At 40.5% G+C, this 26,366-nt stretch overlaps 1 protein-coding gene across 12 annotated transcripts in view; it reads right to left on the minus strand.

Moving 5' to 3' along the window:
• The window catches only part of IQSEC1 (IQ motif and Sec7 domain ArfGEF 1), a 341,486-nt gene that overhangs the window by 138,725 nt on the left and 176,395 nt on the right, over nucleotides 1-26,366 (minus strand). For 4 of the 12 annotated variants that reach the window (XM_054837995.1, XM_054837994.1, XM_054837999.1 and 1 more), the window contains one exon: nucleotides 21,181-21,225. The exons of 5 other annotated variants lie outside the window; for them this stretch is intronic. In XM_054837995.1, coding sequence (XP_054693970.1) covers nucleotides 21,181-21,225 — 45 coding nt within the window. Of the gene's footprint in view, nucleotides 1-1,494; nucleotides 1,602-13,393; nucleotides 14,167-21,180; nucleotides 21,226-26,366 lie in introns of those variants that run through there. 3 more of the 12 variants (XM_054838008.1, XM_054837998.1, XM_054838000.1) reach the window with 3 other exon arrangements.

Raw genomic sequence — 26,366 nt, forward strand, 5'->3', positions numbered from 1 at the left:
ATACTCATAGGGCTGTACCAGAGAGGAACGTTACTTTGCATTACACCAGCTGTGGGAGCCAGCAAACTGCTTTATAAATAAGCCCTGCTGTAAGCAATTAAGCTAATATTGAACTTACATATTCTGAACAGCAGTGAGGTCACTGATAAAAGAGAGAAGTGGCTGTTCACAGGTAAGCACAACTTGCGTGTTAAACTTCAGAAAAACAGCCACACCCAAGTGCTCCCAGGAACCTTTGAAGCTTAGTCTGAGTAGGAACATACATCTTACATGACTTCAGGGTTTTACACAGGACTTTCCTCAGACATTTCCAGCAGTACTGAGGTCAGGATGAACATCTGTGCTGTAAAGACTGTTTCTCCAGATGTAAGCACTGATCCAGTTTGTTGCAGGCTTTCCCTCCACTTCTGGTTCTAGACTCGGATCATAAATAAAATGATTCTTATCTTTACCGAATCCTCTCTCAGGGATTATTTCCAGTTTCTGTTATACTGACTCTCTGTCTGCTGGAAACTAAGGGACTTCTAGCTTTATTTCAGTATCCTGATGATAAAAAGCTCTGCACAGTCTCATTCCAGCTGTAATGAAAGTTCATGCAGGAATTCAGGCTCTCCAAACAATTTCCTCAGCACAGAATAATTATGCAGTGTGAAATGCAGTAATTAGTTAGATTATGTGATTTCTCAAGGGAAGCTTGCACGACAAAACGTACCATTCAAATCATATAACCGTGTAACATGAAGAAACTACAGCATGAAAATGGCTAGCTATTTTTAAATATATAAAATTGCTGTGAGAACACAGAATCACCAAACATCTCGCTTAATAGCTCCATTCCTGGAATAAGCTCTACTGGAATCCTGAGCAACTGCGCTTGGCAGGGAGCGTGCAGCATGTCAAACGCGAACCACTCAAAGAATGTGACCAGCGATGCACAGCAGCCCCAGCCTGTCATCTTATTTAAGTCGGCTGCGTTTTCACTAACGCACACAGGTAAGATTGTAGCACCACCCTAGCTTGGAGATATTTGAAACTTCAGAGTTTTATTCAGCCATAAAAGCCACCTTCTTTTCTCCCCCCCTTCCCCTTTGTCTGAAGCAAACGATGCTTGTGGTACACTAACAACACATGCGGTACCTCTGGATTTGAGGGACAGAGTAAATAGAAGATTTTGATAGGCAAGTGTTCATGAAAATAAGGTTTCTTCCACATTCGAACTTTTGCCTGCTTGTAAATGAGACAGAGGTATTTCTAAGACACTGAAATCATGAAAACTTCACTTTCCTTGAAGATTTCTTGCAATAACCCTGTATTTTTCTTTTCACAGCTTTAGTATAAGCACAAGTAAGAATCTAGCCAAATAATCATCTCAGTCTACTTAGAGTTAACTATGCAGGGGGAAAGAATAGAAGTAGTAGGACAGTCGATCTCTAACGCGTGCAGTTTTCAGACTTACCACAAAATAATACATATATTTATATATTCTTACCGTACCTGATTGTCCTGACAGAAATGCAGTATTTCCACATCAGATTCCACATTGCACTGCCATCTCCCTTCATGACCTTCTCTGAAGTGTTTGCAAAGTGAAAACGATTCCAAGTAACTCAAGGAACAAGTCAGTTTAGCAGCACACGACAAAGTCAGTCCAAGGTTCATGCAGCAGCCAAGCACTGATTCACGATTTCCAAGTGATTCCTCCGACCTCCACTCAAATGAACTCCGAGAGAAGCCAGCTTTCTCATCTAAAGTCTCGGGTTACTTCTTTCTTCATGATTTACACGACTCGTTGTTTACATTATTTGCAAGCCAGAAGAGATTATTAGAAGCTGTTCAGAAAGCTACATACAATATTGTTCCAAGTTGTCAAGTAAGAAAAAAACCTACCTATGCAGCATCTATGAAAAATTATTCTAATTTATTTCACTTCAAAAAAACAGTCCAGTAACACGACTGTAGAAATTCACTTACAAGAACTGTAAATGCTTACCAAATACACGCTAAATCAAATGGTTTAGGCTGAATAAACTCTCAACTGTTTGCAAAAATTTCTTGTGTACTGTAATAAACTTTTTAGTGCCAAAAGAAGTAATGAGTCATTTTCCAAAGCGGTATTTGAACACAGATGAAGTTATGACTCTGGATTGTGAATATCAGCTATGACACTGAGCTGATTACATCAGCTAAATTCCATCAAAAATAAAATGGCAAGATCTGATTTAAAAAAACCCCCAAAAACCCCCAAACCCCAACTTATTCATTATACACATGGAATTCTCTTCACTGAAACCTTGTGGACAGGTAAGTGATAATGGGGTTTTGTCTTTGTGACAGTATATACCCCTCACAATAACCAAACCCCATACATGATGTAGCATGCAATTTCTTCATGATTATAGGGATTTATGAGCAAACAAATATTTACATTGTTTTGTTTTTGTTTGTTTTTTTTTTTTTTTTTACCAAGCTGAAGAATTTTGCCCATAGCTTTTCTAGGAGTAAGTTTAAACACACAGCATTTATTGCCAAAAGTTTGAAGAGAATTTAAGCCTCAACACACACTCACATGGAATCAACCTTAGAGCAAAGTGTTACTGTTGTTGTTGTAATTATTGTTAATCTTTTTAACTGAAGGACAAGCCCTTTAAATTCTGCCCTGGTTTCTCCAAGACCACCCTGAAAGTTAGCGTTGTTGCTATGACAGATTAAAACTTCCTAAGCCTCTGCTCAGCCCACAAGACCACACTCTCTTCTCTACAAAGAGGTCAACAGCACAAATATCAGGGACTCTTCTGGATCAAAGACATTAGATACATGTTTATATTCTAAAACTTAATTAAGCAAGAAACTAAGTTCATGCTACATCTTCATAGAACTGTACACTTCTATGATTAAGTGTCTGTTTTCTGTTGCACAACTCCATTTTGTATAAGACCATTTTATCTAGGATCTCATGGCTGTTAGCTGCTATTCTGAAATATATTTCTTTTTTCGGGGGTTTTCTGATAACTGTTCCTGGAGCAAGCTATTCATGGCTCATAAAAAAAGTCAGAACAAGTTCCACAGCATGTTGTACATTTTAAATCAGTAGGCTTAATGACGAAAAGTTACATTAGAAAACTTGTACCTCTGTTCTTAACATAATCATTTAAATACATTTCAATGATAGAAAAAGCTACGTAAGTTCAGGCAGACCAGCTAAACCCTGACCATTACCTTAACTTGCAAATTTGAGAGATGAAGTGCCTACAAGATAGATTTTCTGATTTTTGTATGGTGTACATTTGAAATATTTCATTTAGCATAAACATATACATTATATACAGAGTATAAAACTAGTAGTTTATTTTCTGTGTAGTAGAGAGGTATCAAACTGCATGCTCAGTTGTGTCAACATCTCGCTGAGCTTATACTTGAGGCTTCAATATAATTGATGCATTTAGATTATACATTCCTTGATTCACCTGCAGCTGCAATATTTTGATATTATCAGCATCTGCAGAACTAGTATTTTTATTTGTCTCTAAAGATAGATTAACGTGGATGAGATCTACAAGAGAATAGTATTTTAATCACCTTCATCCATGTTTCTAAAATTTGCGCACAACTAATGACCACATGGATTAAAGTAACACGTGATAGCAGCATAGGACACAAGTGAGATGCTGTGGGGTGGTTTGTGTGTGGGTGGTTGTTTTTTGTTTTGGTTTTAAATCATTGCTGCAGCATTTCCCATGGTAAGACAACTATTTATGAAATAGTGTAGAGAGTATTTCAGCTCCGGTTCTGATGAACTGAGTTTGTCCACTAATTCCCAGTGAGACCTAGGAAAACCAAGATAGCCCTCCACTAAGCAAGCGTTAACTCTGCAAGGAACGGCACGCATTAGTGTGGAATATAGAACTGACAGACAACCTGCAAAGACAAAATAATATACATCCAGAAAATGCTGAATACTATGCAAATCACATAATGAGTTAATATGACTCTATTTCAGTTCTATGATTAAATCTTGGATGTAAATAAATGCTATTTATTCAGGAGTAAATAGGAAGAACAGATTGCTGTGAAATGCTCCTTGAAATGATATTGGAGAGAGATGCTTAAACCTAACAGCATCCTGGAAAGCTTTGGGAAGGCAGGGAGAACAATGCTAGATTTGACCAAGTGCGGGTGCTAACAGCATCGGCTAATAGCTGACGATTTCTGTACATACACAGATGTGAAGAACTGGTGATTAATCAAAACCTACGGCTAATTCTGCCTCTCATGATAGGCTGCCATTTCTAAAACCAGCTCCTTTGTAATATGATTACCAAGGAGGGAACAGAACGGATATCAAAGAGGAAACTGACTGATCAACTATTTCTTACTATTAAGAAAAGTCTTATTCAGGAATAGAGGAACTTTTCCAGCGCAATAAGACAGTAAGTCCCTTTTGTCTTAGCTGTTTACTTTCTTCTCCTTTGTTCACAGTGACATTACTATGCCTGAAACAAGGCACAGATTAGCATATCAAATGATTTCACTTTTTTGAAGCCTTGTTTGCTTTCACGGTATGACAAGTCAAGATGAGCCCCAGCACTGCAGGGGCCATTTGGCATCATGTCTGTCTTTGACATGGTTTTTTCCATTTTGTACATCAATCATAATCTATTGTAATGATTCCAGTGACAATCTTCTCCCACAGTCGTGCGCTTGGCCAAGAAATCCCAGCCAATGCAGAGACTGCGGGTTGGTAACAAGGGCTGTTTGGAGACAGTTGCTGCCTGGCTGGTTTATTATTCCTCTTTGGGTGTGGCAATGAAAACTTCAGTTATCTCTTCCCCTTGAAATAAAACAACAGATTCCATTCACAGGACATCACTGCATCCACCCAGTCACACTGTGCGTGGGACCATGCTCTGTATGAGGCAGAACTCCCCAAACAGATATACTTAGTTTGCTGAATTTTTTTTTTTTCTCCCATTATCCTCCTTGGAAACCTTTATTAGATACACCCTGCTTGCAAGCATCTACCACACAACTCTCATTCTCAGTAGCCATGTCAGCACTCTTGTGTCTGGACCCACAACAGTGTCCTGCTAATGGTTCACATACTACAAGCTGTCTTTGTCCTGCCAACTCGCAACAGGAAGGTGCAAGAAGTTCTGTCTCCTTCCAGAATTTCTTCCCACTTCAGTACACTGCCTTTATCCAAACCCAGCATCATTATGTCTCCCCAGGACACCGAGTACCTGTTTTATTTTCAGTGGATGTATTAATAGGCACAACCATGAAGTGCTGCCCCCTGCATCCAAAGGTCACATTGTCCTTAGGTTTCCCCCCAGTTTATTTCCACATTTCGAGATTGAGCAGACAGACCAGGTCTCTTGGAGCTGCATTTCACTGCCTGTAAAACAGGGAAAGCAATTCCCAATTTCTTTTTTAGGAAGAAATCTTTAATTCAAACAGCTGCAATCACTAATTCAAAGACGATGCTATGATACCGGCACTCTCAAGTGCCTTATGAGAACTGAGCAAATAGTTGAGGCCACTGAAGATGCCTCCAGCCCGAGCTATCCCTGCCTCGCTGACAGGGTGCTGCTGCCTATTGCAGAGTCAGCATAAAGGACTGTCTGCTGCTCAGCTGCTCTGATCTGCAGTCTGGAGCACTGGCCAAAACCGCTGAGGCAGGTGAGTTTGCACCAGGGCAACCTGAAACAGCTGAGATAGACACACTTTTTTTGTTTTGCTGATTGCCCACAGAAGCAGTGAGCTGTTGCAGGGGAGTAAAAACAATTGGAAGAATCAATATCTCCAAAACGCTGGAACAGAATTCACTAGAAGTTGTTTGTCAGAGCCCTCAACTTGGCCATTTCCAAGCACATACCACGCATTTAGTAACAATAATAGAATTCTCCCAATGTTTTTGATTGCTAAGAGAACCCAGAGCAACTACTTGCCCACTATGGGATGGAGAGTACTTAAGGATTCTTAAAAAAATAAATTAAAAAATATTGGAGGGGAGGGAGGTAATGGACAGAAATGAACTGGGGGATTTAAATCTATTTTGTGGTTTTTACACTGGAAACAAAGCTGCTACAGGCAAAGATATTACAGGGGACGTAAATCACTAAGTATTTAAAAATGCTAGAGCTAAGCTTCCTTCACAAGTTGTAGGTGGTGTATTACTTTTAAATGATATTAATAGAAAGACAGCACTTAATTTGGAATCTCCCATTCTATTAGTCTCCCCTCTCCTGAGATTCATTCATATTTTGCATAAAAGCCTGCACGATAAGCAGAGTGCTCTGCTGGTACAGCCAGGGAGAGGAGCTGAGAGTGTCAAGCCCCTGTCACGGAAGTTACCGTGAAGTGGCTCAGGGAAACCGAGCACCCAGGACACCTTATCTGATCTGCTTTTTGATAAAGTCATGTGCTCCGGATGCATGCATCACTTTACACAGCTAAAATCATCTTACTACTTCAACTGTGCATAGGCTCATCCTAAATTAGGTTAGTGTAACATTCCTATGAAGAGAGGGAAAACGAGTATACTGCAGCCTTCCAGAGTGAAGGCGGCAATTTACTTATTTTCCTGAAGTTTCTACCAGGACAAAATGATCACAAAACAGAATTTAACAGCATATCTATTATTATATAGATTATATTTATAGGTCGTTCGACAAAAGGAAAATATGAGTGTTAGAGCTTGCCTGTTTTTGGTTGTCAGGACAGTTCCAGACCTATTTTTAACTTAGGTAGCCTTCCCTTTATACAACAGCTATTACCAATTAAGGATTGAAAGGAGCCTTGCAAATAGATGGGTTTTAAATTTTTAGATTGAAAAGCATTCTGGCTTTTTAGACAATTTGGGATATCTTTAAACCTTCAACTTGTTACAAGTCAACATTTTTACCAGCTAGGAGAAGGGGTTGCAACTCAATATTTTCACCACACATTTCTTCCTCAGCCTTCACTGTATTTTCCTTCCTTCCCTTTTAAACTTCCTTTTCTGATTTTTCACAAACATTCCTAAGAGTATGCAAAACACAGTGTTTCCTGGGAGTTTACAGCAGTGACATCCACATACCAGTCCTTCTGCGGAACAAAGTCAGCATGATTTTGGCATTTTGATAAAGGACATCCCCAACAAGCTGGCAAGTTTGCGTTGCTTCGAGGAGGCCCCTCCAGCACCCCTCCAGCTGCGGCTTCTGCCAGACTCCTCGTATGTCTCCAGGCCTCCACCGTGCTCCCAGACTCCCTTTTCTGTGACTTAATCTTGGAAGACTATCAAAGGAAATTCAGAAAGCTTCCAATCCCCCTCTGCAGGGCGCATAGCCAAACGCACAATTAAAATGTGACTGCTCTAGGGGCTGCCCATCAGTTGCATCTAAATACAGTAGAGACCAGATAGGGAAAGAAAAGCCTGGCAAACAACGTGCTCTCTAGGGGGGGCAGCGAAAGGGCAGGCATCACCAGCTACACCTCTGTGACAGCCCCAGCACAGATACCACCATTCTTCAAAACCCTAACATGAATCTTTGAAGCTCTGTTTGTGGAAGGTTAAAATCCATATGAATGTGAAGAACAGAGAACCTGAGGACTCACGGATGGCTCCTGAGTGAGAGGGAAGGGGGTGAAGGAAGGCTTCAGAAAGCCTTCACTTACTGAAGGCTGCAGAGAGGCAGAAAAAGGCAGGCATGCAGACAGAGAACTGTCTCTGGTCTGAAACCCAGTTTATCAGTTGCAGCGGTAAGGGAAGACACATCACACAGCCCTATATATTTGCGCAGGATTTTTGCTCAGCAATGCCACAGCACACCTCGGTGAGAACAGCGGACGGAAAGTTAAGGGATCCTGTAAGATGACTGCTCACCAGGAAGGAAGGAAGAGCACCCTGGAAAGTTAAGACAAACCAGAAGTATGAATTTAAGGCATAGGAACAATGCGTTTTGAACACTTGCACAAAGACCCTCTTTTAGACACAAGTAGCATTAATTACAGTACAATGAAGGCTTCAACCAGATTAGCAGGTATTTCAGGTATTTTAGTTTAAATTTCTCAACATGAAATCACTTTAGTTTCCTGAGTGTAGACAAGTCCTCTGATTGCTTTTAAGGCATTTTGCTACTTTGTGTATTTATTTGAGGGTTTCCTCTTAATGATTTTTATGCTGAACGTGGGAATACTGCAGTCTGCACTGTTCGCAGGCTATACTTCATAAGGATGGTGGATTTGGGGGGATAAGAAGGAGGAGAGAATTTTATGGTCTCAGCTGCTCTGCAATTGCATAAACGTTGCCAACACAAACCTCAGGAGAAAGAGCTGTACTATAGGCATATGACTCAGCCCTGCTCTGGATGAAGTCACTGTCAAGTGAAAGCAAACTATTTGTTTCTAACAACATATATGGTGAACTCTAAATGCAAGTTCAAGACAAAGCTTCAGTAATTTTTCCCACCCACTTTGCTATTGTTTTGTTCAAGATATTGCAAAGGAGCTCATAATTTAAATGACAGCAAGAAGCAAATCAAACCAACTGACATCACTGTCTATAAGTGTGCAAAAGAAGTTCCCTGATCTCATGAACTAGAACCTCAGGATTTTTCCTCCCTGCTCACTGTTATTGAGATTTGTAACTAGTATACAGCTATTGCTTCCAGGAATACAGGATTACAGTATTGTATATAACACACCATCTATAACTATTTTTTCCCTTTATTAAATCTGTTTTTAAATAATTAATTTAACAATAGCATTCCCTTTAACTATGTAGTAACACACGACCACGGAGTTCCTTGCATCTTTCTTTATGCTGCATTTTCCTTAAAGGACACAGCAGTACTGCTCTGTGCCTGTTAGCAAGCATGTTATCTGGCACATCTGAACCCAGCTCACATAATCCTAGACGCAGAGTCCATGCTGTTAACACCAGAAATGAGGAACAAAGACTATCAAAGCACATTCTTTTTAACAAAGAGTTAACCTAGAGGACAATCCTGACATAGATCATTTAAAGCACATGTGCTGTCTTTGAAACTGCATCTAAATTAAGGCTGGCAATTCCTTTAATGGCCTCAAATGCTACGAATTTGTCTTGGATAACAGAGTGGGAAAGAGGATGAGCCCAGAGCTGCAGGTGCCCTGCAGAGTGCAAGATTAGAGTGGCTCTGAGTGGCTTCTGACACTCGGTTACTTTGTGATATTCCAGTATGGCAGCAATAATCTACCAAGCAAATTCATGAGAGCATTCTCATTTATAATCATCACTGAAACATCCTAACGGGACTGAATCATATACCACAGTACAGACCTATTCTTGCCCAGAGATGGGCTTAAGCACGGGATTCAATCTTTCCTGAATCACAATGTTGGAATTGCCAGTCCCAACTGAAGACTAGCAGAAACAATTTCAGCTAATCCCTGCTTCAAAAAAACCAAACCCCAGTCATCCCTCACTTATTCCATCAGGGTGGCTGGAATCAGGTGCTTGTTAGAAATGGCCCTAGTTGCTCTGTAAGAGACTCATACGTCCTTTAGAGAGATCGAACTGATGAAATAAAAGTGAAAGGTAAGAAGAAACAATTTACAAACCGTTTCATTTGTCAAGCAACTGGATTCCAGTACAACAGCCTTTACAAACGTGGCCCTTTCTTTATGTTTTTTAAAATACTCTTATCTTAGCAAGAAGAGAGAAGATATTCTGGAAGGAAAAATCCTCCCCAAACTACAGATTATAGTTGCCTTCACTGCCAGTCACAAATTTTCTCACCTTACGCTTTATCTTTAATGCAATGCTAATGGTAACAATTTCTCGCTTGGGCTATTACACACCAGCTGGCAGAAGCACAGCATGATGCACCCACTGGCTAAAGAAAATCTTCACTTTCACATGCTAAACCTGAAGTCACATGATTTTATAATAATCCATTGAGTAAAGCATGCGACATTCATCCTCAAAATCCCACAGAAACCCTACAGTGATTTGCTCATCTTCCATTTTTATCTGTTATAGAAATACATCTCTACACTTCTAGTATCTGTATTCAAAGGATACCAAAACCCAGCACTTTAGTGAGGGGTTATATAGCACTGACCAAAATGCACTCAGTGTTGATGGCAACAGAGCACTGAAATTTGATTTTCATAAATCAGTGAATTACCAAACATTTTTTGGACAAGGTTTCTACACCAGCCCCCCCAGTTTGCTGTATACAATCTGCTACACCTTGGAGAAAAGTAGGCTGTAGGTTTATATACACATTATTGGAGGCATCAGCATCGTTACCTTGCAGTAACTTTGTTTTGTGAACATACAAGCGATGGGTAAAGTCCTGGCTACTGAAGCCACTGCCAAATTTAAGAAACGGACTAAAAGTGCAGTTGGTTTATTTTGTCCTATTTCCCCCTTTGCCTTGCTGTGTTGAGGAAATAAACCTCACTGAACCAGTTCTCACGGAGGACTGCACACTCTGCAGAAGCCCTCTACCCTATGTTGGGTGCCTGCCCTTAGCTGGGCTTCTCTGTAGGAATGTCACATGCACGGCTTGCTACAAAGAGCTTTGGAATTGGAGTTTTACCCTGTATACCTGAATACATTTGAAAACTAGCACCTCAGAAGGCAAAACTTGTCCTAGTTTTACTCTGTCCCATCACCCAGAATCACTGTTTTCTTGCCGTGCCCCAACTGGCACTACAACCACAGGCGGCGAGGGGACTTGCTCATCCGCCCTGTCCTCCTCTCCTGCTCCCAGCCCCGCAGCCCTGGGCTGCAGGGACAGGCCACCACCACAGTCTGCCTGAGCCTCTCGGTGCCATCTTGTTCTCATGGGTTGGAGGAAAAAGCACACTTAGCAACACAGTTCGCCAGCCCTATCCCTCCACTTCAGGGTGTACGCGTTGTGTGTGCACACTATCACACAGCCAGCACGAGCACTGCTAGGCACCCTGCATGGACTTTTCTCGAAGTCCATGGATTTCAATACTGATGCACAGTTCCATGCAAGTGGCTCCCAGTGCAAGACAAAATTATACCATAAATCAGAATTGTCCAGGTCAGGCAACAGACACTATCCCGCAAGACTCCCCTGAGTAACAAAAGCTGAAAGACAGCTTGGTTTCTGAACATGGAGCAGCAAAAGCCACAGAGAAGCTGTGGCTTTCTGAAGCAATAAGAAACATTTACCACAGTTTTGAGCACTGACTGCAACTGAAAATAAGTCATGCTCTGCTCAGTCCACAAAAGGAAAGAGAATAGTCACATTTCTTGTCACGTACGGCTTGCTAAGCACTGCTGGGGAGGGTGAGCGCACGAGGAGCGATGAGCAGAGCTCTCATGGCCAAGCAATGAGGCTCTGAGTCACCCCAGAGGATCAGGAACACATGGCTTAAGGGGGAGGTGGGCAGCTATTCCACAGCAACCCTGTGTCTGCTCTGAAAGGTCATCTGCTGTCACAGCACTACCTGTACGCAGGGAAGGCTTAGGGGTTTGGTACTGCTGCCCCCACAACTTGGTACTGCACCTCTGAAGCCATGGCTGGTCACCAGGTGAGAGTGGTGGCACGAGGGAATGTCATACAGGGGTGGCTGAAGTTTGCTCCTTGCTCCCGTCCACATCCTCCGACACATCTTCCCTCACACCACTGAGGTATAACAGAGGGGGGCAATAACCGTAACACTGATACTAAAAATTTGTGTAGTAAGACCCATGTAATGGAAATGCTACTCAAGTCTTGTTTTGGTTTTTATACATAAAAATAAGAAATATATACATTTAGGCACATACAAAACTCTCCCCCGCAGCCCCTTGCCTCTTCTCCAAGAGCTTTTTAACTTATCTACAATTACTAATAAAAAGTAATTGAAAGTAAGTCTCAAGAAAGGGCGGGGGGGGGGGTTGTGGTGGAGTTTTTTCCCTTTTTAAAACATGAGAAAGTTGCAACTTTCCTTCAATTTTCCTTTTCTCAAAACGATGAAAGCAAAGTGCTTCTATCTGATATTTAAGTACTTGAGTCCTCTTTTTACTTCTGTTCATGCAAACACACTCCAGGAGGAGGGCTCAAATACATCTAGGTTTTGATGACAAATAAATTAACTATCTGGAAGGAAATAAATGGGCAGTCCTTAGATATCACAGAGGTTTCCATTAGGAGATGTAGAATAACTCTACAGTAATTCATCTGCAACAAAGCTGGGATTTCACCAGGAATCCAAGACATAAAGCTTTAGTTTAGTTGTATTTATTTGTGTCAAAACAGTCTGGCTACAGTTCTATTATTTTATATGGTTTCTCAGCAAGGAAGACATTACAATGGCTGGGAACAGGGTGGAAATTTTTTGCCTTAGAAATGAAATCTGTGAAAAGCTGCAAGAAGAGGAGAATAAAGCTATCTTTTGAAACTTCACAAGCCAATGGTCACAGATGAGGGTCCTATATTACTCAATGCCAGAATGTGCGGGGCACCCCTTAAACCTTGAAAAAGATTGGAACAGTTCCCTTTTCCAGCCTTCAGTCACTGCATGAAAAATTCAACTGCAATTAGCATTTAGTACAAAGCACTTTCTGTAGTCTGACAATAGGTAGTCAGACCAGAAAGTGTACATAACAAGAACAGAATCCTATTTTAAAGAATTGTATGGTTTTTGTTAACAGCAAAGTGACCCCCACTTTTTCCCCAGAAAATTCAAATACATATAATTCCCTCTGCTTAGCAGCGTAAATCAAGAGCAAGAAAACAGAAGTTTAGATTAAAAAGCATCAGGGTAAGTTCAGGGACATGTTAAATGGAATTGCTTATTTTGCTGTTCCATTAAATAGACAAGCTCAATGCATCTGACACCCAGTCCTATTCTTTATGATCACTATTCACCATCAATCATTTAAGCCGGATGTCAGACCTGCCTAAGCGAAGTGCCCGTTGCTCTGAATGGCTGTGATGCGCACTTTGCGCTGGGAAGGAGATGAAAGATGAACTATTATATTACTAAATATCTCTGGGAAAAAAGGATCTTCTCTGCATTACATAAATTTCCGTGACATTTCAATTAATCTCCTAGTGCTATTTACGCTACACAACACATGCTGCCGTGCCTAAGGAGAACATTTCAGAGAAGAAAAAGTACTAATTGAGTCTTAGCTGAGATGATGTGACTTAAAGTAAATGTTAAAACCAAACAGCATCATCACCTTTCACATCAGCATGCACAGAGACAAAAGTAGCTGATAATTAATGCAATAAAAAAGCAGCTTTACAATCTTTGTCACAAGTTCTCATTAATTCTCTACCACTCCCTTTTCCCCTGCATATTTGCCCTTCAGCAACAGAGTAGAACAGCAAGTAAAAGCATCGGTGGCATCATGTGCAGCCACCCGGTTCCGAAAAGCATTTCAGAGTTAATGTTTTCTTACCTTTTATAGAAACCGTGAAGAGGCTGGAGACACAAAAACTGCCAGTAATCCAAGCAGAAGGCCTTTAACTTCAGCATTTTCAAATACTTCTACTGCAGCAACTGTAGTCTGCAGCTAGGTTTTAACAACACAAGACTTCTTTTTGTTATGATTTGAATGACTCAAACCCAGTCCAACACACTCCTCTCTCCTTATTGCTGCAGCATAAGTGTTTCTAATTGCTACCAATATATGCAGCTAGTCATGCACATGGCACCGCACCTGCACAGTTACAGTAGCCTACTTTAATACAAAGAGGCAGTCGCACAAAGGATACAAATTCTTTGTATTGCTCTTTGATCCCAATTGCGATTTATCTTTCCAAAAGTCCCCAATACTACCTGGTAACTGTTACTGCACAGAAATACCACTTCTCCTTTTGGCTATTTTAGGCCATTCTAAAAGCCCTCTGGTCAAACAACGTGTATATATTCCAGCTAAGGTTTTCAAAGGACCTTTGGAAAGCATCCTTAAAGCTCATGGAACTTCGGAAAATGCAAGCAATTATCTCAATCAGATCTGACAACAACTGCCCTATAATCACAGCACTGCTATGATCCCATCACATGGGAACTGCAGGCTTTTTTCCTTTTTCTATTTTTTTTTCTTTTAAATAGAGCAGCACACAACTCTGTTAATCAGCTCCTCCTGTGTAAATCACATCAGCTCCATTGTCTGCCAGCACCTATGAAAACTGTGGGCTCCTTATGACAGGGGAGGGGAAAAAAAAAAAAAAAGGAGGAAAAAAAAAAAGACAGGCAGAAGTGCAGACCCTCCCCACTCACAAACCAAATGAAGCTTATCTTATTCCCAACACACTTTGCCAGCGAGGTCTGCGTGAAGCACAACTAACCACGGGAGGCACATGGTGCGCAGCGGGGCAGCCCCCGCCGCCCCCGAGCGCTGACGCCGCCCCGGCCGGCTGCCGGCGTTGCCGGGGCAGCGGGGACACGCCGGTACCACCCGGCGGGAGCCGCCGCCATGGCCCTGCGGGGAGAGACCGGCTCTGCGGGCGGCGGGGCGGCAGGGCCCGGGTCGGGGCTGGGCAATGAGCAGGGTGCCGAACGGCAGCTTCTCCGCCCGACTCGGCTGCGGCGGGAGCCCGACGGCGTCCTCCATCCGCAGGGAGCGCAGGGCGATTAGGTGCTTTAAAGGAAATCGCCAAATTACCAGCGTTTGCTACTTAAAACCCCTGGCTAGACGCGATAAAAGCAAATTGCTTTTATTCTGAAGACAGGAGCCCAAATTTAACTGACATCTTTTATGAAAGACATTGGCCCAATTCTAGCCCCACCACTCCCCCCCCCAACCGCTCCCTCCATTCTTTCCCCTCCACCCCAACGCGCACATTTACTCTTCAGGAGTCTCCCGGGATACTCCGCGCAAGAGTTAATAGCGCAGAACTGCCAGTTTGCAGGAGACCTTACTGGCGCAAGAGAAGACTTCAACAGCAAATTATCATTGTTTTAAAAAGTCGTTGTTGTTGTGAAATAACCATTGTCCTAGTGGAGACTGACCAATTCTCATGTCCAGTCTGCTGTTTACTTTTCCAGACGCTGCAGTTTGGGTATTTCTCATTCTGTTGAGTTTTTGAAAAATCACTAATAGTGAATGTTTAGGATACAGTGTGCAATAGTATCAAAGAGGTAATAGGAATTTAAGAGTTCAACAGAAACAACAACAAACCCAACATCAGAATCTGAGGAAATACTTAAAAGCAAAGATTCTGGCACTTGGACAGGTGGTCTTAAAAAAACCCACACCAAACCAACCCACCAAAACCCCCAAAAGCAAAACAACAACAACAAAAACACAAAACAAAACAAAAACAACCCACAACCACCCACCCCCATTTTTAACACTGTTTAAAAAATATGAAAAGAAACCCAAACCCCTCAAGCTTAACTGGAGGCTCTTTTCCATGTAGACATATCTAGTTCCCCAAGTGCCTGGATAATAAGCTATATTTAGGGATCCTTTTGGTTTCTGGTTTTACTCATTGTCACTGTTCAGTTACATAAGAGCCTTGCAACTTCTTAGAAAACTGGTTTGTGTAAGTTTACTTGAAATGAAACAATACATATATTTGAGTAAGATTTGGCACTTTCTTTAGTGAAGTAAAGAAATTGGTAAATTATACCTAGACAATGTCACACTTTGCCTGGTATTTCCCTAAAAAATATATTGTACAGGATAAGTGTGGAAACAAACAGGCTATGAGAGAAACAACTTACATGAAAAAGCATGAACATGATGTGCATTTGATTTGATTTGGGCCTTTTAAAAAACAATTTCTTGTAAAGAATTTAAAACAATCAATTGCCTGTGATGTCTGCGTTTACTCACTGTGATCTCTTGCAGGCCAGCATCAGAGCTGGTACTGTTGCAGTGATTTCTAAGAAAACATTACTGCTTACTTTTGAGAAGCAAGCCCCCTAACAATATTAAATACTGGGAAAGTTTAAGTTTATTTTTCTTCCTGAACTCATATTCCCTCGGGCTTCATTAGCTTGGCGATTTTGAAGACAGTGATGCCATCATGCAACGGATATCAAAATCTTCCATCCCAGCTTTTCATCCCTACTATCAACCCCTGTTTTCCAGGGATGGTTTTATCTAAAGAGGAACTGAATGAAAGGCCCTGGCGATCCAGTGCCTCCTGGTTAGCCCCAGCCTTCCCCAGTCTCCCTGGTCCTGCCTCCTGGTTTGGGCTGGGCTGGTCCATTACAAAGGCCATGGTATACTGCCAAGAGGAAACCTTTTCTTTTTATTTCCAAGAACAAACAGGTGTGGGGGGGGAAGTTTGAATTCTCCCTATTGGAACATTCTTCTGCCTGAATTTCTTGAGATTCCTTTAAAAAAGAAAAAAAAAAAAGAATAAAAAAGAATGAAAAGAAGCAGCAGCAGCAAGGAATGCCTCGCCCCATAACCAAGAAGATCTATTGTCAGGATCAAGGAAGAAGAAGGGGGAAGCCATACTGAGACAATTAAGCTCAAGAGCCACCATCTAAAGATTTGATCCTGAAATGAGACTTTTCTGAAAACTCATCCTTTAACTGTTCACATTGCAAAGGAATTTCTTTCTCTCCATCATACCCTTTCAAGAAAGAAAGAAAAAAAAAAAAAAGAAAAGAAGCTGTTTGTCACCTTAATTACTTACTTCTAAACACTGGACTTTCAGTGAGTAGGGGCTATGTACCCATGAATTTTCTGACAGCAACCAACACTGATTATACTGCACTGCATGCAGAGAAAATGCTAATTAGGACTTTTGCAAATGAAAAGCGCCATGCTCTCAACATGTTCTTCATTTTTACTTGTCTTCCAGAGGAAAACAACAAAGAAAATTGAGCTTCATCTCACGCTCACCCTGGATATAAAACTAGTTCTTTCAGAACGGCATTTAGTGAAACCTTTGACTTAGAATTCCCAGGCCTAACAAGAGTAGGAATTTCTGGACATGCTGCAGCTTCAGCACGGGTACCGTAAGTGAGCAGTTTGCTGAAAATTTCTATAGTCCTTTAGAGTTTTGCTATGCAGAGGCAGCTCTGGCAGCAATGTACCAAAGTCTCTGACAATGCTTTCAAAAACAGCCACTAAAAAAAGGGCAAAGTGAAAATCATATAGTACAATGCCTCTTTTTTAAGGGATGGTTGTCTTGTCAATCCATGAAGTTCTGAGGCTGAAGTAAAACAATCCACTGAAGAGGGAGAGCGTTGCATAAAATAACCCCAGCATGACATCAGTGCCTGTTAGACTTACTAGTATACTGATTTCTTGGGGTTGGGGAAATCGGGAAAATTGATTTTTCTAGCTATATCTTTAACCCTTCATAAAATACATAAATTACTATTATTTACTTACTTACACCCTTACCGTGATAGGCCAGGAACATTCCTGAAAGATATTTTACTTGCCCAGAAAGAACAGTGTATTTGCCTGCTTACATGGAGTACAGAAATTGGAAGCCTGCAACAAGAAAACTGTTTTCCATGAGTCTTTCATTATTCCAGGGTGAAATACTTAAATTAACACACACAAAAACTTCATGCTCACGATCGTGGAGCTCAAGAATATCATGAGACCAAGACAGCATGGTTCCCATACTAATTCCATGATACCCCCTGTGCACACCACAGTAAAAAGTGGGGATCATAGAAGGAATACATAGAAGGGGTACAAAACAAGATTTTGTGCAACCGAATAGATGCTGAACTAGTTCCTGGGAGGCTTAAAGGCCTCATTGCTCACAGCACACAAAGCTCCTGTGCATTGGGTTCCTTTCTTGATACTGGGAATCAAATAGTCTCCAATGCAAGTTGGTGGGAAAATTTCCTAGGTTCCTGATACAAAGAATAAGGAAGACTTTGACGTTAAAGGCGCTGCCAAACCAGATCTCTCTTCCCAGCCCTCTTACGCATTTCTGGGTACCACTTCAGCAAGCATCCCTTCCCAATCAGGGAAAATGGAGGAGCTGTGTTCATGCAGAGCTCTCGGGCTCTGCTGCACTGTTGGACGCCTCGGCATGTTGGTGACGTGCTCTACAGAGATGCCCAGAGAATCACGGACATAACAATCAAGCTCTGTTTTCCTCCTCACCTCTTTGCTTGAAGCCTAGGAGCGCTCCAGTAACTCAAAACATAGTTATTTTGCTTCAAACAGCTCTCGGATTTTGCACTCCCCCACAGATGAATATTAATCATCATCTGATACTATCCTTAATTTCTGGTTATTACCTCTCTAAGCTGCCTATATTTCATGAAGTAGAACAGTAAGAAATTTCCTGTTCTCTTAATGCTGAATATCTTTTCCGCGTGTCTGTTCTCCAAATTCATACCAACACTAGTTGATCAATTTGTTACAGAAGACAAAAAATATGCCACGAATATCTGCAAAGCTTAAATATTTAAATTTCTGGATCATTTGAAACAGGTCTGGTAGTACAACACTCCAGAAGGCCCACATTAAGATTTAGATATTAGGAAAAAAAAATATTTTCAGATACCAACTTCAAATATGCAGAACAAATACTGTGCAGGCTATGAAAGAAACCGTGCAAAACAAAATATACATACATATATATAAATGTATGATGCAAATTTGTTTAGATTTTTCTCTTTATAAAGGACATAAGCAAATTTCTCACATTATTCTTTACGGCACTAAGCTTTTCTCTGATCTCACAATGATGTAACTTTCAAATTGAACCTACAGAATCCAAGTGCAGTCTAAATAAATCTAGGGGAAACAAATGGATCTCTCTTGTGGGGAATCTACATACAACTGAAATTTAACACAATCAGAAGTCTGGATTACAATGCTCCAGAACAGGCGAGAACTAGCAGAGGGGTTCTTCAAGGGCAGACTTACCTTGTTGATGGAACAGGAACTTAGTGGGCAAAATGCAAGAAAAGTAGCCTGACTAGCAAATACTAATTGCTTGACAGGACACTGGACGGGTTCATATTAATTGGTACATTCCTTTTTATGGGTCATTCAAACGCAAATTGGCTCAACAGGTTCATGAGAAAATGTTCAGTAACAAGAAGTCTTCTACTATCTTTCGTTTTACTTAAAAATAATAGCCTTAATTCTGTTTAATTACAGCTCCAGAACAGGGTTCTTTGAGGTACTGAAGTCAATTAGATTTTACATGCTGCTTCTTCAATAATTATTTAACCCCAGGAAAAATCCACTGGTTTAGCTGATAATATCTGGAAATGTCTTTAATATCTCCTCTATCATTGTTTTACTCTAGAGTTTTTAAATATCATACAATTATTTCATTTGTAGTTAGAGTAGTGTTTTTACATCCTCATCCGGTAACTCCTAGATATTATTTCAGCCCAATTCTCCAAATTCAAAAGGACTTACTGGATGCAAGCACATTTATTTCCAAATACTTTTTTATAAAGACAGTTCTCAAAAAATTTACAAGTATTCTCAAGATTATCTGTTTGAATTAGTTTAGGAAAAGTCCGAGCACAGAGGTTTTATAAAAATGAATGGGATAAAGAAGAAAGTCTCAAAATCTCTCAGAACTTACAGCTTAAAAAAATGTTGTAAAAGAAGATAGAATATAAGCTATTATAAAAGTATTGTTTGAAATATAAAGAAGCACAATCAAGGATTCCATTCCAGCCTGCATCTCTCTGTTGCAGCATTACCCACTGAACACATACTAATGAGAGCCAACGCCACAGAACTTAACACGTCAACTGCATGTATTAAACTTTATGGTTCATGAGGCCATGCAGCAGTGGCAGTGGCCATATTGGGGGATATTAAATTGCATGGTCTCTTTTTTATTGAAAATAGTTCAAAACAAGGAAATATTCATATGTTTTTACGATCCCATAGCATCTTAAAATGATTCAACCACTGCAGTCTCCAGAAAACATATCTATTCAGTGCATCTAAACCTATTAAAAAAATATTCCCTTTTCCTTTTCCCACTACATGTTAAAATTCAGCCACTTCTTACATCTATCTAATTCTTCCTCATCTTTCTCACTGATGAAAAAAAATTCCACCGGGAAGGAAAAACATTGTAATAAAATCTGCTATTTTCACAAAGACTTATCTAGCCTGGACTAAAGATGGCAGCAACACCTTATCCCTTATCAGGGAACTTTATCCCAGAGCATGGTAAATCACAAACCAGCTACATGATATTCTTGCCAAAATAAGTTTGCAGAAAAGAGAGACTGGAGGGGGAAGCTGACATTGTTTCCTGCATTGTCCTACCACACAAAGAAATAGTGTTCCAGTCAAACCGGGAGATGGGAACAAAACTACAGTCATGACTGAACATTGTCCAGTGTTGCTATGCTGAGCTGAAGACAAAGATAATACGACAACATGGGGGGGGGGGGGTGGTGTCGTGGTTTTAGGGAATGATAATAAGGCATACAGTTCACTTTCAGAAGCCCATACGCTGGGAAATAATGGAAGATTATAACAGGGAGGGCCTTTAATTTGAATAAGGTTAAACAGAACAGTTTCCACTAATGTTTTGTTCAAGCAAGGTTAAAACTACACAGTGTGGGAAAAAGTCACTTCCTTAATCTGTAACATCTCCAAAGGAAGACTTTTACCAAAACAACTGTCAATTTGAGAGGAAGAGACTCTGCCCCAACTTAATCAAAGGAAGTCTGTGACTTTGATGCTCTCTTTAATGTGCAACGATGAGAATCAAAGATGCAAGGTGCCCATTTGATATGCAGTGTTAACAGTGCTAAGCGTTTTTTTCTAAATGAAGTGATCAAAGTAAAATCTCAGTTACTGCAATGACTCATATGACAGTACTCTCTGAAGTTTATACATGTGCTTTTATCAAAATGCTGAGCAATGGAAAACATGAATGACATTTCGACACAATCAGTATTGTTCACTCAAAGCAGTATAAAACTGCCAGTGAAGGGCAAATCTTTTCAGTACAATCTAAGGTTATAAAAAATCTGAGAGAGACATGGTTTGCCCATGTGTGTGCACAAACACACCTTCTCTCCCTCTCCTTCATGCTGCTCTGAGAACAAATACACAGTGTTGGAAGCTAGAACTGAATTTCAAGTTCACTGAAATCCTGGAAGACAGCAAACTATCCCCTCAGAAAAATCCAGCTATTTGGTCAATGACTTTACTGGCTATGCATTGTAAGATAAAGTTATGTGACGTACAGCTGATACAGAACAAAGGTAACTTCTGTTATTTCAAACCTAAAATTAACACCTGTATTACTACAGTACCTGAGTGGATCAGTTGAGATGCTGCTTCGTGTTTCCAATGAGGTCCTGATAGCAAAAGAATAAAATTATACTGTATTAAAACTATTCAAAAATACTATGTCCTTAAAAGTCAAATGCTTAATGACTTTACATTTTCTTCCTTTCTAGTGACATTTTATAATACTCAGCAATATAAACATACATGTAAAAAACCACCCAAAACTAAAACCCCAACCACCATTTCCTGTACACTAGAGAAAGGGGAATTACAGAAACATTTTTGCTGAACTAGTCAAAACGTGATCAATTTTCACTATTGCAAAAGCACTCTACTCCTCCGTGCTTGTCACACTTGAATGACAATATTTTGTTCTATGAATGACTGACACAAGTTCTACTGTATGCACCATTATATTAAGCATTTCCAGAACCTGTCTTCTACTTTCAGGCTCGCACTCTGTGCGCTTAGCATTACGATCTCAGCTCAATTCACCTGTATCAGTGCGGAGCCTCTGGAATACACTAGCATATGCAGTATTAAAGCCTGCCCTAGGAAGGGTTAGAAACCTTCACATTGTAAATGCTTGAAAACTTCAGGCAGTGCAAACATCCTTCCTGGAGGTGCTAAGCTTGCTCCACAGCAGACACATCGTCATTGCCCTCTCATCACACTTGCTGGAATTGTCCCTGAGCATAAACCACCTTTCAGCACATTTTGAAGTTAAAGTTGAAGCTTAGTTTAGGGGTGTATGTAATTTCAAGGTGCAAAAAGTGTCCTCACCAGACGGCTTACTGGCAAAGAGCAGCACCAGAACAGGGCAGTGTACATAAACCAAATCATGATCGCAGAAGAATCGCACTGTGCAGCTTACAAGTACATATTCTTGGCCACACTGCTTTCATTCTTCATATACCCACTGAGCAAAAATAGCACAGCTGCATGGAACAGGGAGCTGGGCACAATTCTGTGAGAGCTTCGTTAAGTTCCATTCTTATATTCTACCTTCTTGCTGGCTTTTCTCACCCTGGGCGTCAGATTACTTTATTCACTAACAGAACAGTCATCCTTACATTGTGCGGCTTTGTGTTCGTTACCCAAAAAGGCAACTACAGAACCTTCCTGAAGAATTATTGCAGCAGAAAGTTTACTTAAGATAGTGACAGTACAGAGATTATTACAACTACGCTTATGTTCAAACAGCAGTATTTTAACGCGTAGTCTAGTATTACTGATTAGACTTGCTTTCATTGTGAATGACTTCAGGTTTAATATAAACACATATGTGACAGAGTTAAATTTTTAGGGTGAAACCAGTTTTTCCACAGACTGTAATAAAACATTTGCCAAAGCCTCATAATGAACACTCCATCATTGTGTTAGAATTTTTAAATGGTTATTTGTACTTATCCAAACTGCCATAGATCAACTTTTGCTCATACAGTCATAAATGTGTATGGTCTATGGAGGCTCATAAAATTAGCATCAGAATTACATTAATTATATTTACAGTGAGTAATGTAAATTAATGGCAAATCTTCACTTTTAATCCCAAGATCACTAGTATGTTTACAAAAATAAACAGGGTTGTGTGAAGGGAGGAGGCAGCATATGCAAGAATTAGCTGTACAAGAATGGAAACAAACCATATTGTCCAAATAGCTTTTAACTAAAGCACTAAAGCTTTAAAAGAGCTCTTAGGAGCTTATTCCACCCTGTAATTTGTTTGCTTTCAGAGTTCAAGATTTGTGAATAGTGATGAATTTTGAGGGGGTGGTTTACATATGTTGGCTTTGTGGCTCGTTGTTAGTTTAACAATTGAAAAGGGTGAACTTAATTTACTTATAATTAAGTTTACTGCTTAACACAGTGTGCCGTGGAAGCGCCAACCCACTTGCTCACTGCCTTGCTTTTAACACAGATTTTTTTAAATCTTCTCTTAACAGTTTGGCCCTTCTTACTATAAATAAATATTTAACAGACTCTGTGCAGTGACAATATGCTGTGCATAAAGAAGAGATGGTAATGAGACACAAGGCAGCGCTGATTAGCCGCCACCCCGGCGCAACCTTGATTGTGGTGCCGAATGACACTGAGCACGTTGTGACCTCAGGGACTCCTCCTTAGACAATCACAAGTAGTGGGATTACAGCTTCATTAAAAATACCTCGTTTTCTTTCTGAAGACAGACACCTAAAGCACGCTCCCCAACGACCAAATGCCTCAGTCAGGAGATGTGTATATTTTCAAATATATAGGAAAAAGCACAGTTCACATAGCAAAAATCCCCATTTTGGGGCTGGCCTGAAACATGGCTAAAAGGTTCTATTTTTACTGAGATAGTTTTCTAGAAACTTCCCTGCTGCTGCTAATAGCAGTTCAGCATGCTATTAGTAACAGTGTTTATGTACTTGGTAACTGCAGCTGAAAAGCCCAAAACACAAAAAGCCACAGATCCAATCAATTTGGTAGCTGGCAACACAGAGCCACAATAGCTGCCAATGCGCTCAGCGCCCAGCAACTCCCACGGGCACCGTGGTGGTGGAAGGGCTTCAAAAGTTTATCTGCTTTAAAGAAGCTGCGTATGTGGTGGGCAGCCTTCGGCACGGAGAGACCTCGCTGTAGCTTTGGCCCCCGGCGTTGTGTCACCAGGGAGCACAGAGGCAGACGACGGAGTCTCTCGTAGTACAGTCTATGTTAGAAACTTCCCATCCTTGCACAATTAATTTCTTCAGTTAAATACAGAATCAAAGCAGCCCTACGGAGAAAGGCTTATTACTGGTTTTCTTATGTGAAGATCAGATATGACAACAGTGTCAAACACAAGAAAAGCTACATGCGCTGAAGAAATCTCCCTGGATGAGAGCCACAAACAGATCACTACTGGGGAGCAAGACGGAAAACAAGACATACACAAAGAAGGGTTACACACGCAGAAAAAGCTACAGCCCAGTCTTTTAACCTGGTCACCCACCCGCAGATCCAACTTGTCATTGTGGAAAACCTCAGGCGTAGACTGACAACGTGAAAAACAAAGTTTAGTGGCCAAGAAAAAAAGCCAGTAGAGACAGAAGAAATCAAGTTTAAAATCTATTGAAAGATCTGGATTTGGGGTACAGAAAGTTACTTAATTCTTATTGAATTTACAGAATAATTTTAGTATAATCACATAATCACCCCCCTTCTTTCTTTACATCTAAAATCCCATTTAAATCTTTTGGCTTCTTTCCAAACACTGCTCAAAGATGGAAAGTCAATTTAAAACATAAAAATAACCCAATTCCCGAACACAGCATCATTAAGCTACAGCAAACAAAGTATCTCATTCTATACAAAGTAATTTCAGGAATGTCTGTTTCAGGAAAAAAAAAAAAATCTATTTTAGGTTACTTCAAAACAAGGTTTATTTTGTTTTTTTAACAAATTAACTGGGCAGGAAAAAAAAAATATTGCACTGCTCTAAAGAAAGCAAGCAGGAAGGTCTAACAATCCTATCTGTTTATTCCTAATGGGCACTGACTCAGTACATTTGTAGTCCAGAAAGAAATCCATACACTGTGCAATGATAAAGCTATTAAAAATATACTAGACTTGTCTCTATATGTACAACTTCCATTTCGTACATACACAATGAAAAAAAAAACTATTAACTGTAGAACTATGCCCAAGGAACTGGCTGAAAGCGGAGCTAAAAGATTAAACAGAAGAAAGCAAACTGCAGAACAAGCCCACATTAGCAGGGAAATGCTCTAACAACCCTGCAGGCTGCGTGAGTTTGTTTCCATGGAGTTTCCTGGGGCATTCTAGGTAGGGAGCTGTGGAAATCTGCACCAATTTCACTGATGAGTCAGTTGAATGACATCTCTTCTTCATGCAAATTCTTGACATTTGAGAGAAAAACGCAGAGAAATCATTGCATGAACTGTAACTAAACCTGGCACACTGGGCTCTATGCAGTTGGATTATTTGGTGCTAACACGGTCAGCATGAAACTTGACTGGGTGGAATTGTTGGTAATAACAATCTCTTTCAAGGTTAAAAGAATTATACAAAATATGGATACACACAACTCCTGAATTACAAACTTGTTTAGAGCTTGCATCTACTTTCATCAGCTAGCACAGGAATCATAAATAGCCTGCTTCTGCAGGGTATTGTGCAGGAGAAAATAAAAATATTACCAAGAAATCATTGGTCTAAAATGCGGACAGTTGCTGTCTGATTCAGTAGGCTTTAGGTATCCCTAGACAGGAAGAGTAAACACAATTCTAGTTGAGAGTTCTGTCCTGAAGCAAAAAACCAAGGCCACGGGCTACACCACCTGTTATTTGCACCGCATATACATGCTGCACATGAAGGTTGTGTAGTGAGCAAACCTGAGGGTACAGGATTCCTAGCAATTGGGTATTTAAAAGATCATATTCCAAAATGTTTTAGCAGATTTAAGTGAGACACAGAATTAGCTTCTCAGTACCTTCAGCAATGATACAAGTTCTTTTTTATTTTGATTTTTTGTGACGAAAGAAACTGTTTTTCACAAATACAAAAATCAGTCTTATTGATGATTACTTCTGAAACTGCCTAAGATGGAGTACCTTATACCATATGGACATAGAGAAGCTAGAGAATGAATACTTCAAAGAATTGACAATCTTAAAACTTGCTTTCCTCAGCTGTAATAATAGGGAGTGTTATTGATCTGGGAGACAACATTACACAGACCTTAAAGTATTCTGTTTCTCAGTATGGAACAATGACAACGTAAATCATTAAGACATTTCTAAGAAAGATGTCAATGTGATTGCAGTAAGCACCAGTGTAACAGAACTAGATAGCAACTATGCTCTCACTGACTGGATAAACAGAACATAGTAATTCTAGTAGTCAGTACTGTGTCTGTGCTATAAGCCTTTCACAGAGTATTTGTTAACTCTGGGTGGAGTGCAAAGTTATATGGAGGTTCTCACTATGCTGAGTGGATAATCTTGTGAGAGTCCCCTCGCTGTGACAGTTCAGTATGGCTGCTTCCCCTCCTCAGGGTCCTGTGGGCAACTACCAGCCCTACAGGCTGTTCTGCTGAACAATGCCAAGTTGGGATAGGAGCGGTCCATTTCCATCAGTGCAGATGGCTGCAACTGCTTCATTATCTGTTAACCAGAGGACAAACGAGAGCACAGGACTGCCTATCTTACAGCTGACAGAGGCTACG

Source organism: Grus americana, chromosome 11, assembly GCF_028858705.1.
Source record: "Grus americana isolate bGruAme1 chromosome 11, bGruAme1.mat, whole genome shotgun sequence".
NCBI classification, from domain to species: domain Eukaryota; kingdom Metazoa; phylum Chordata; class Aves; order Gruiformes; family Gruidae; genus Grus; species Grus americana.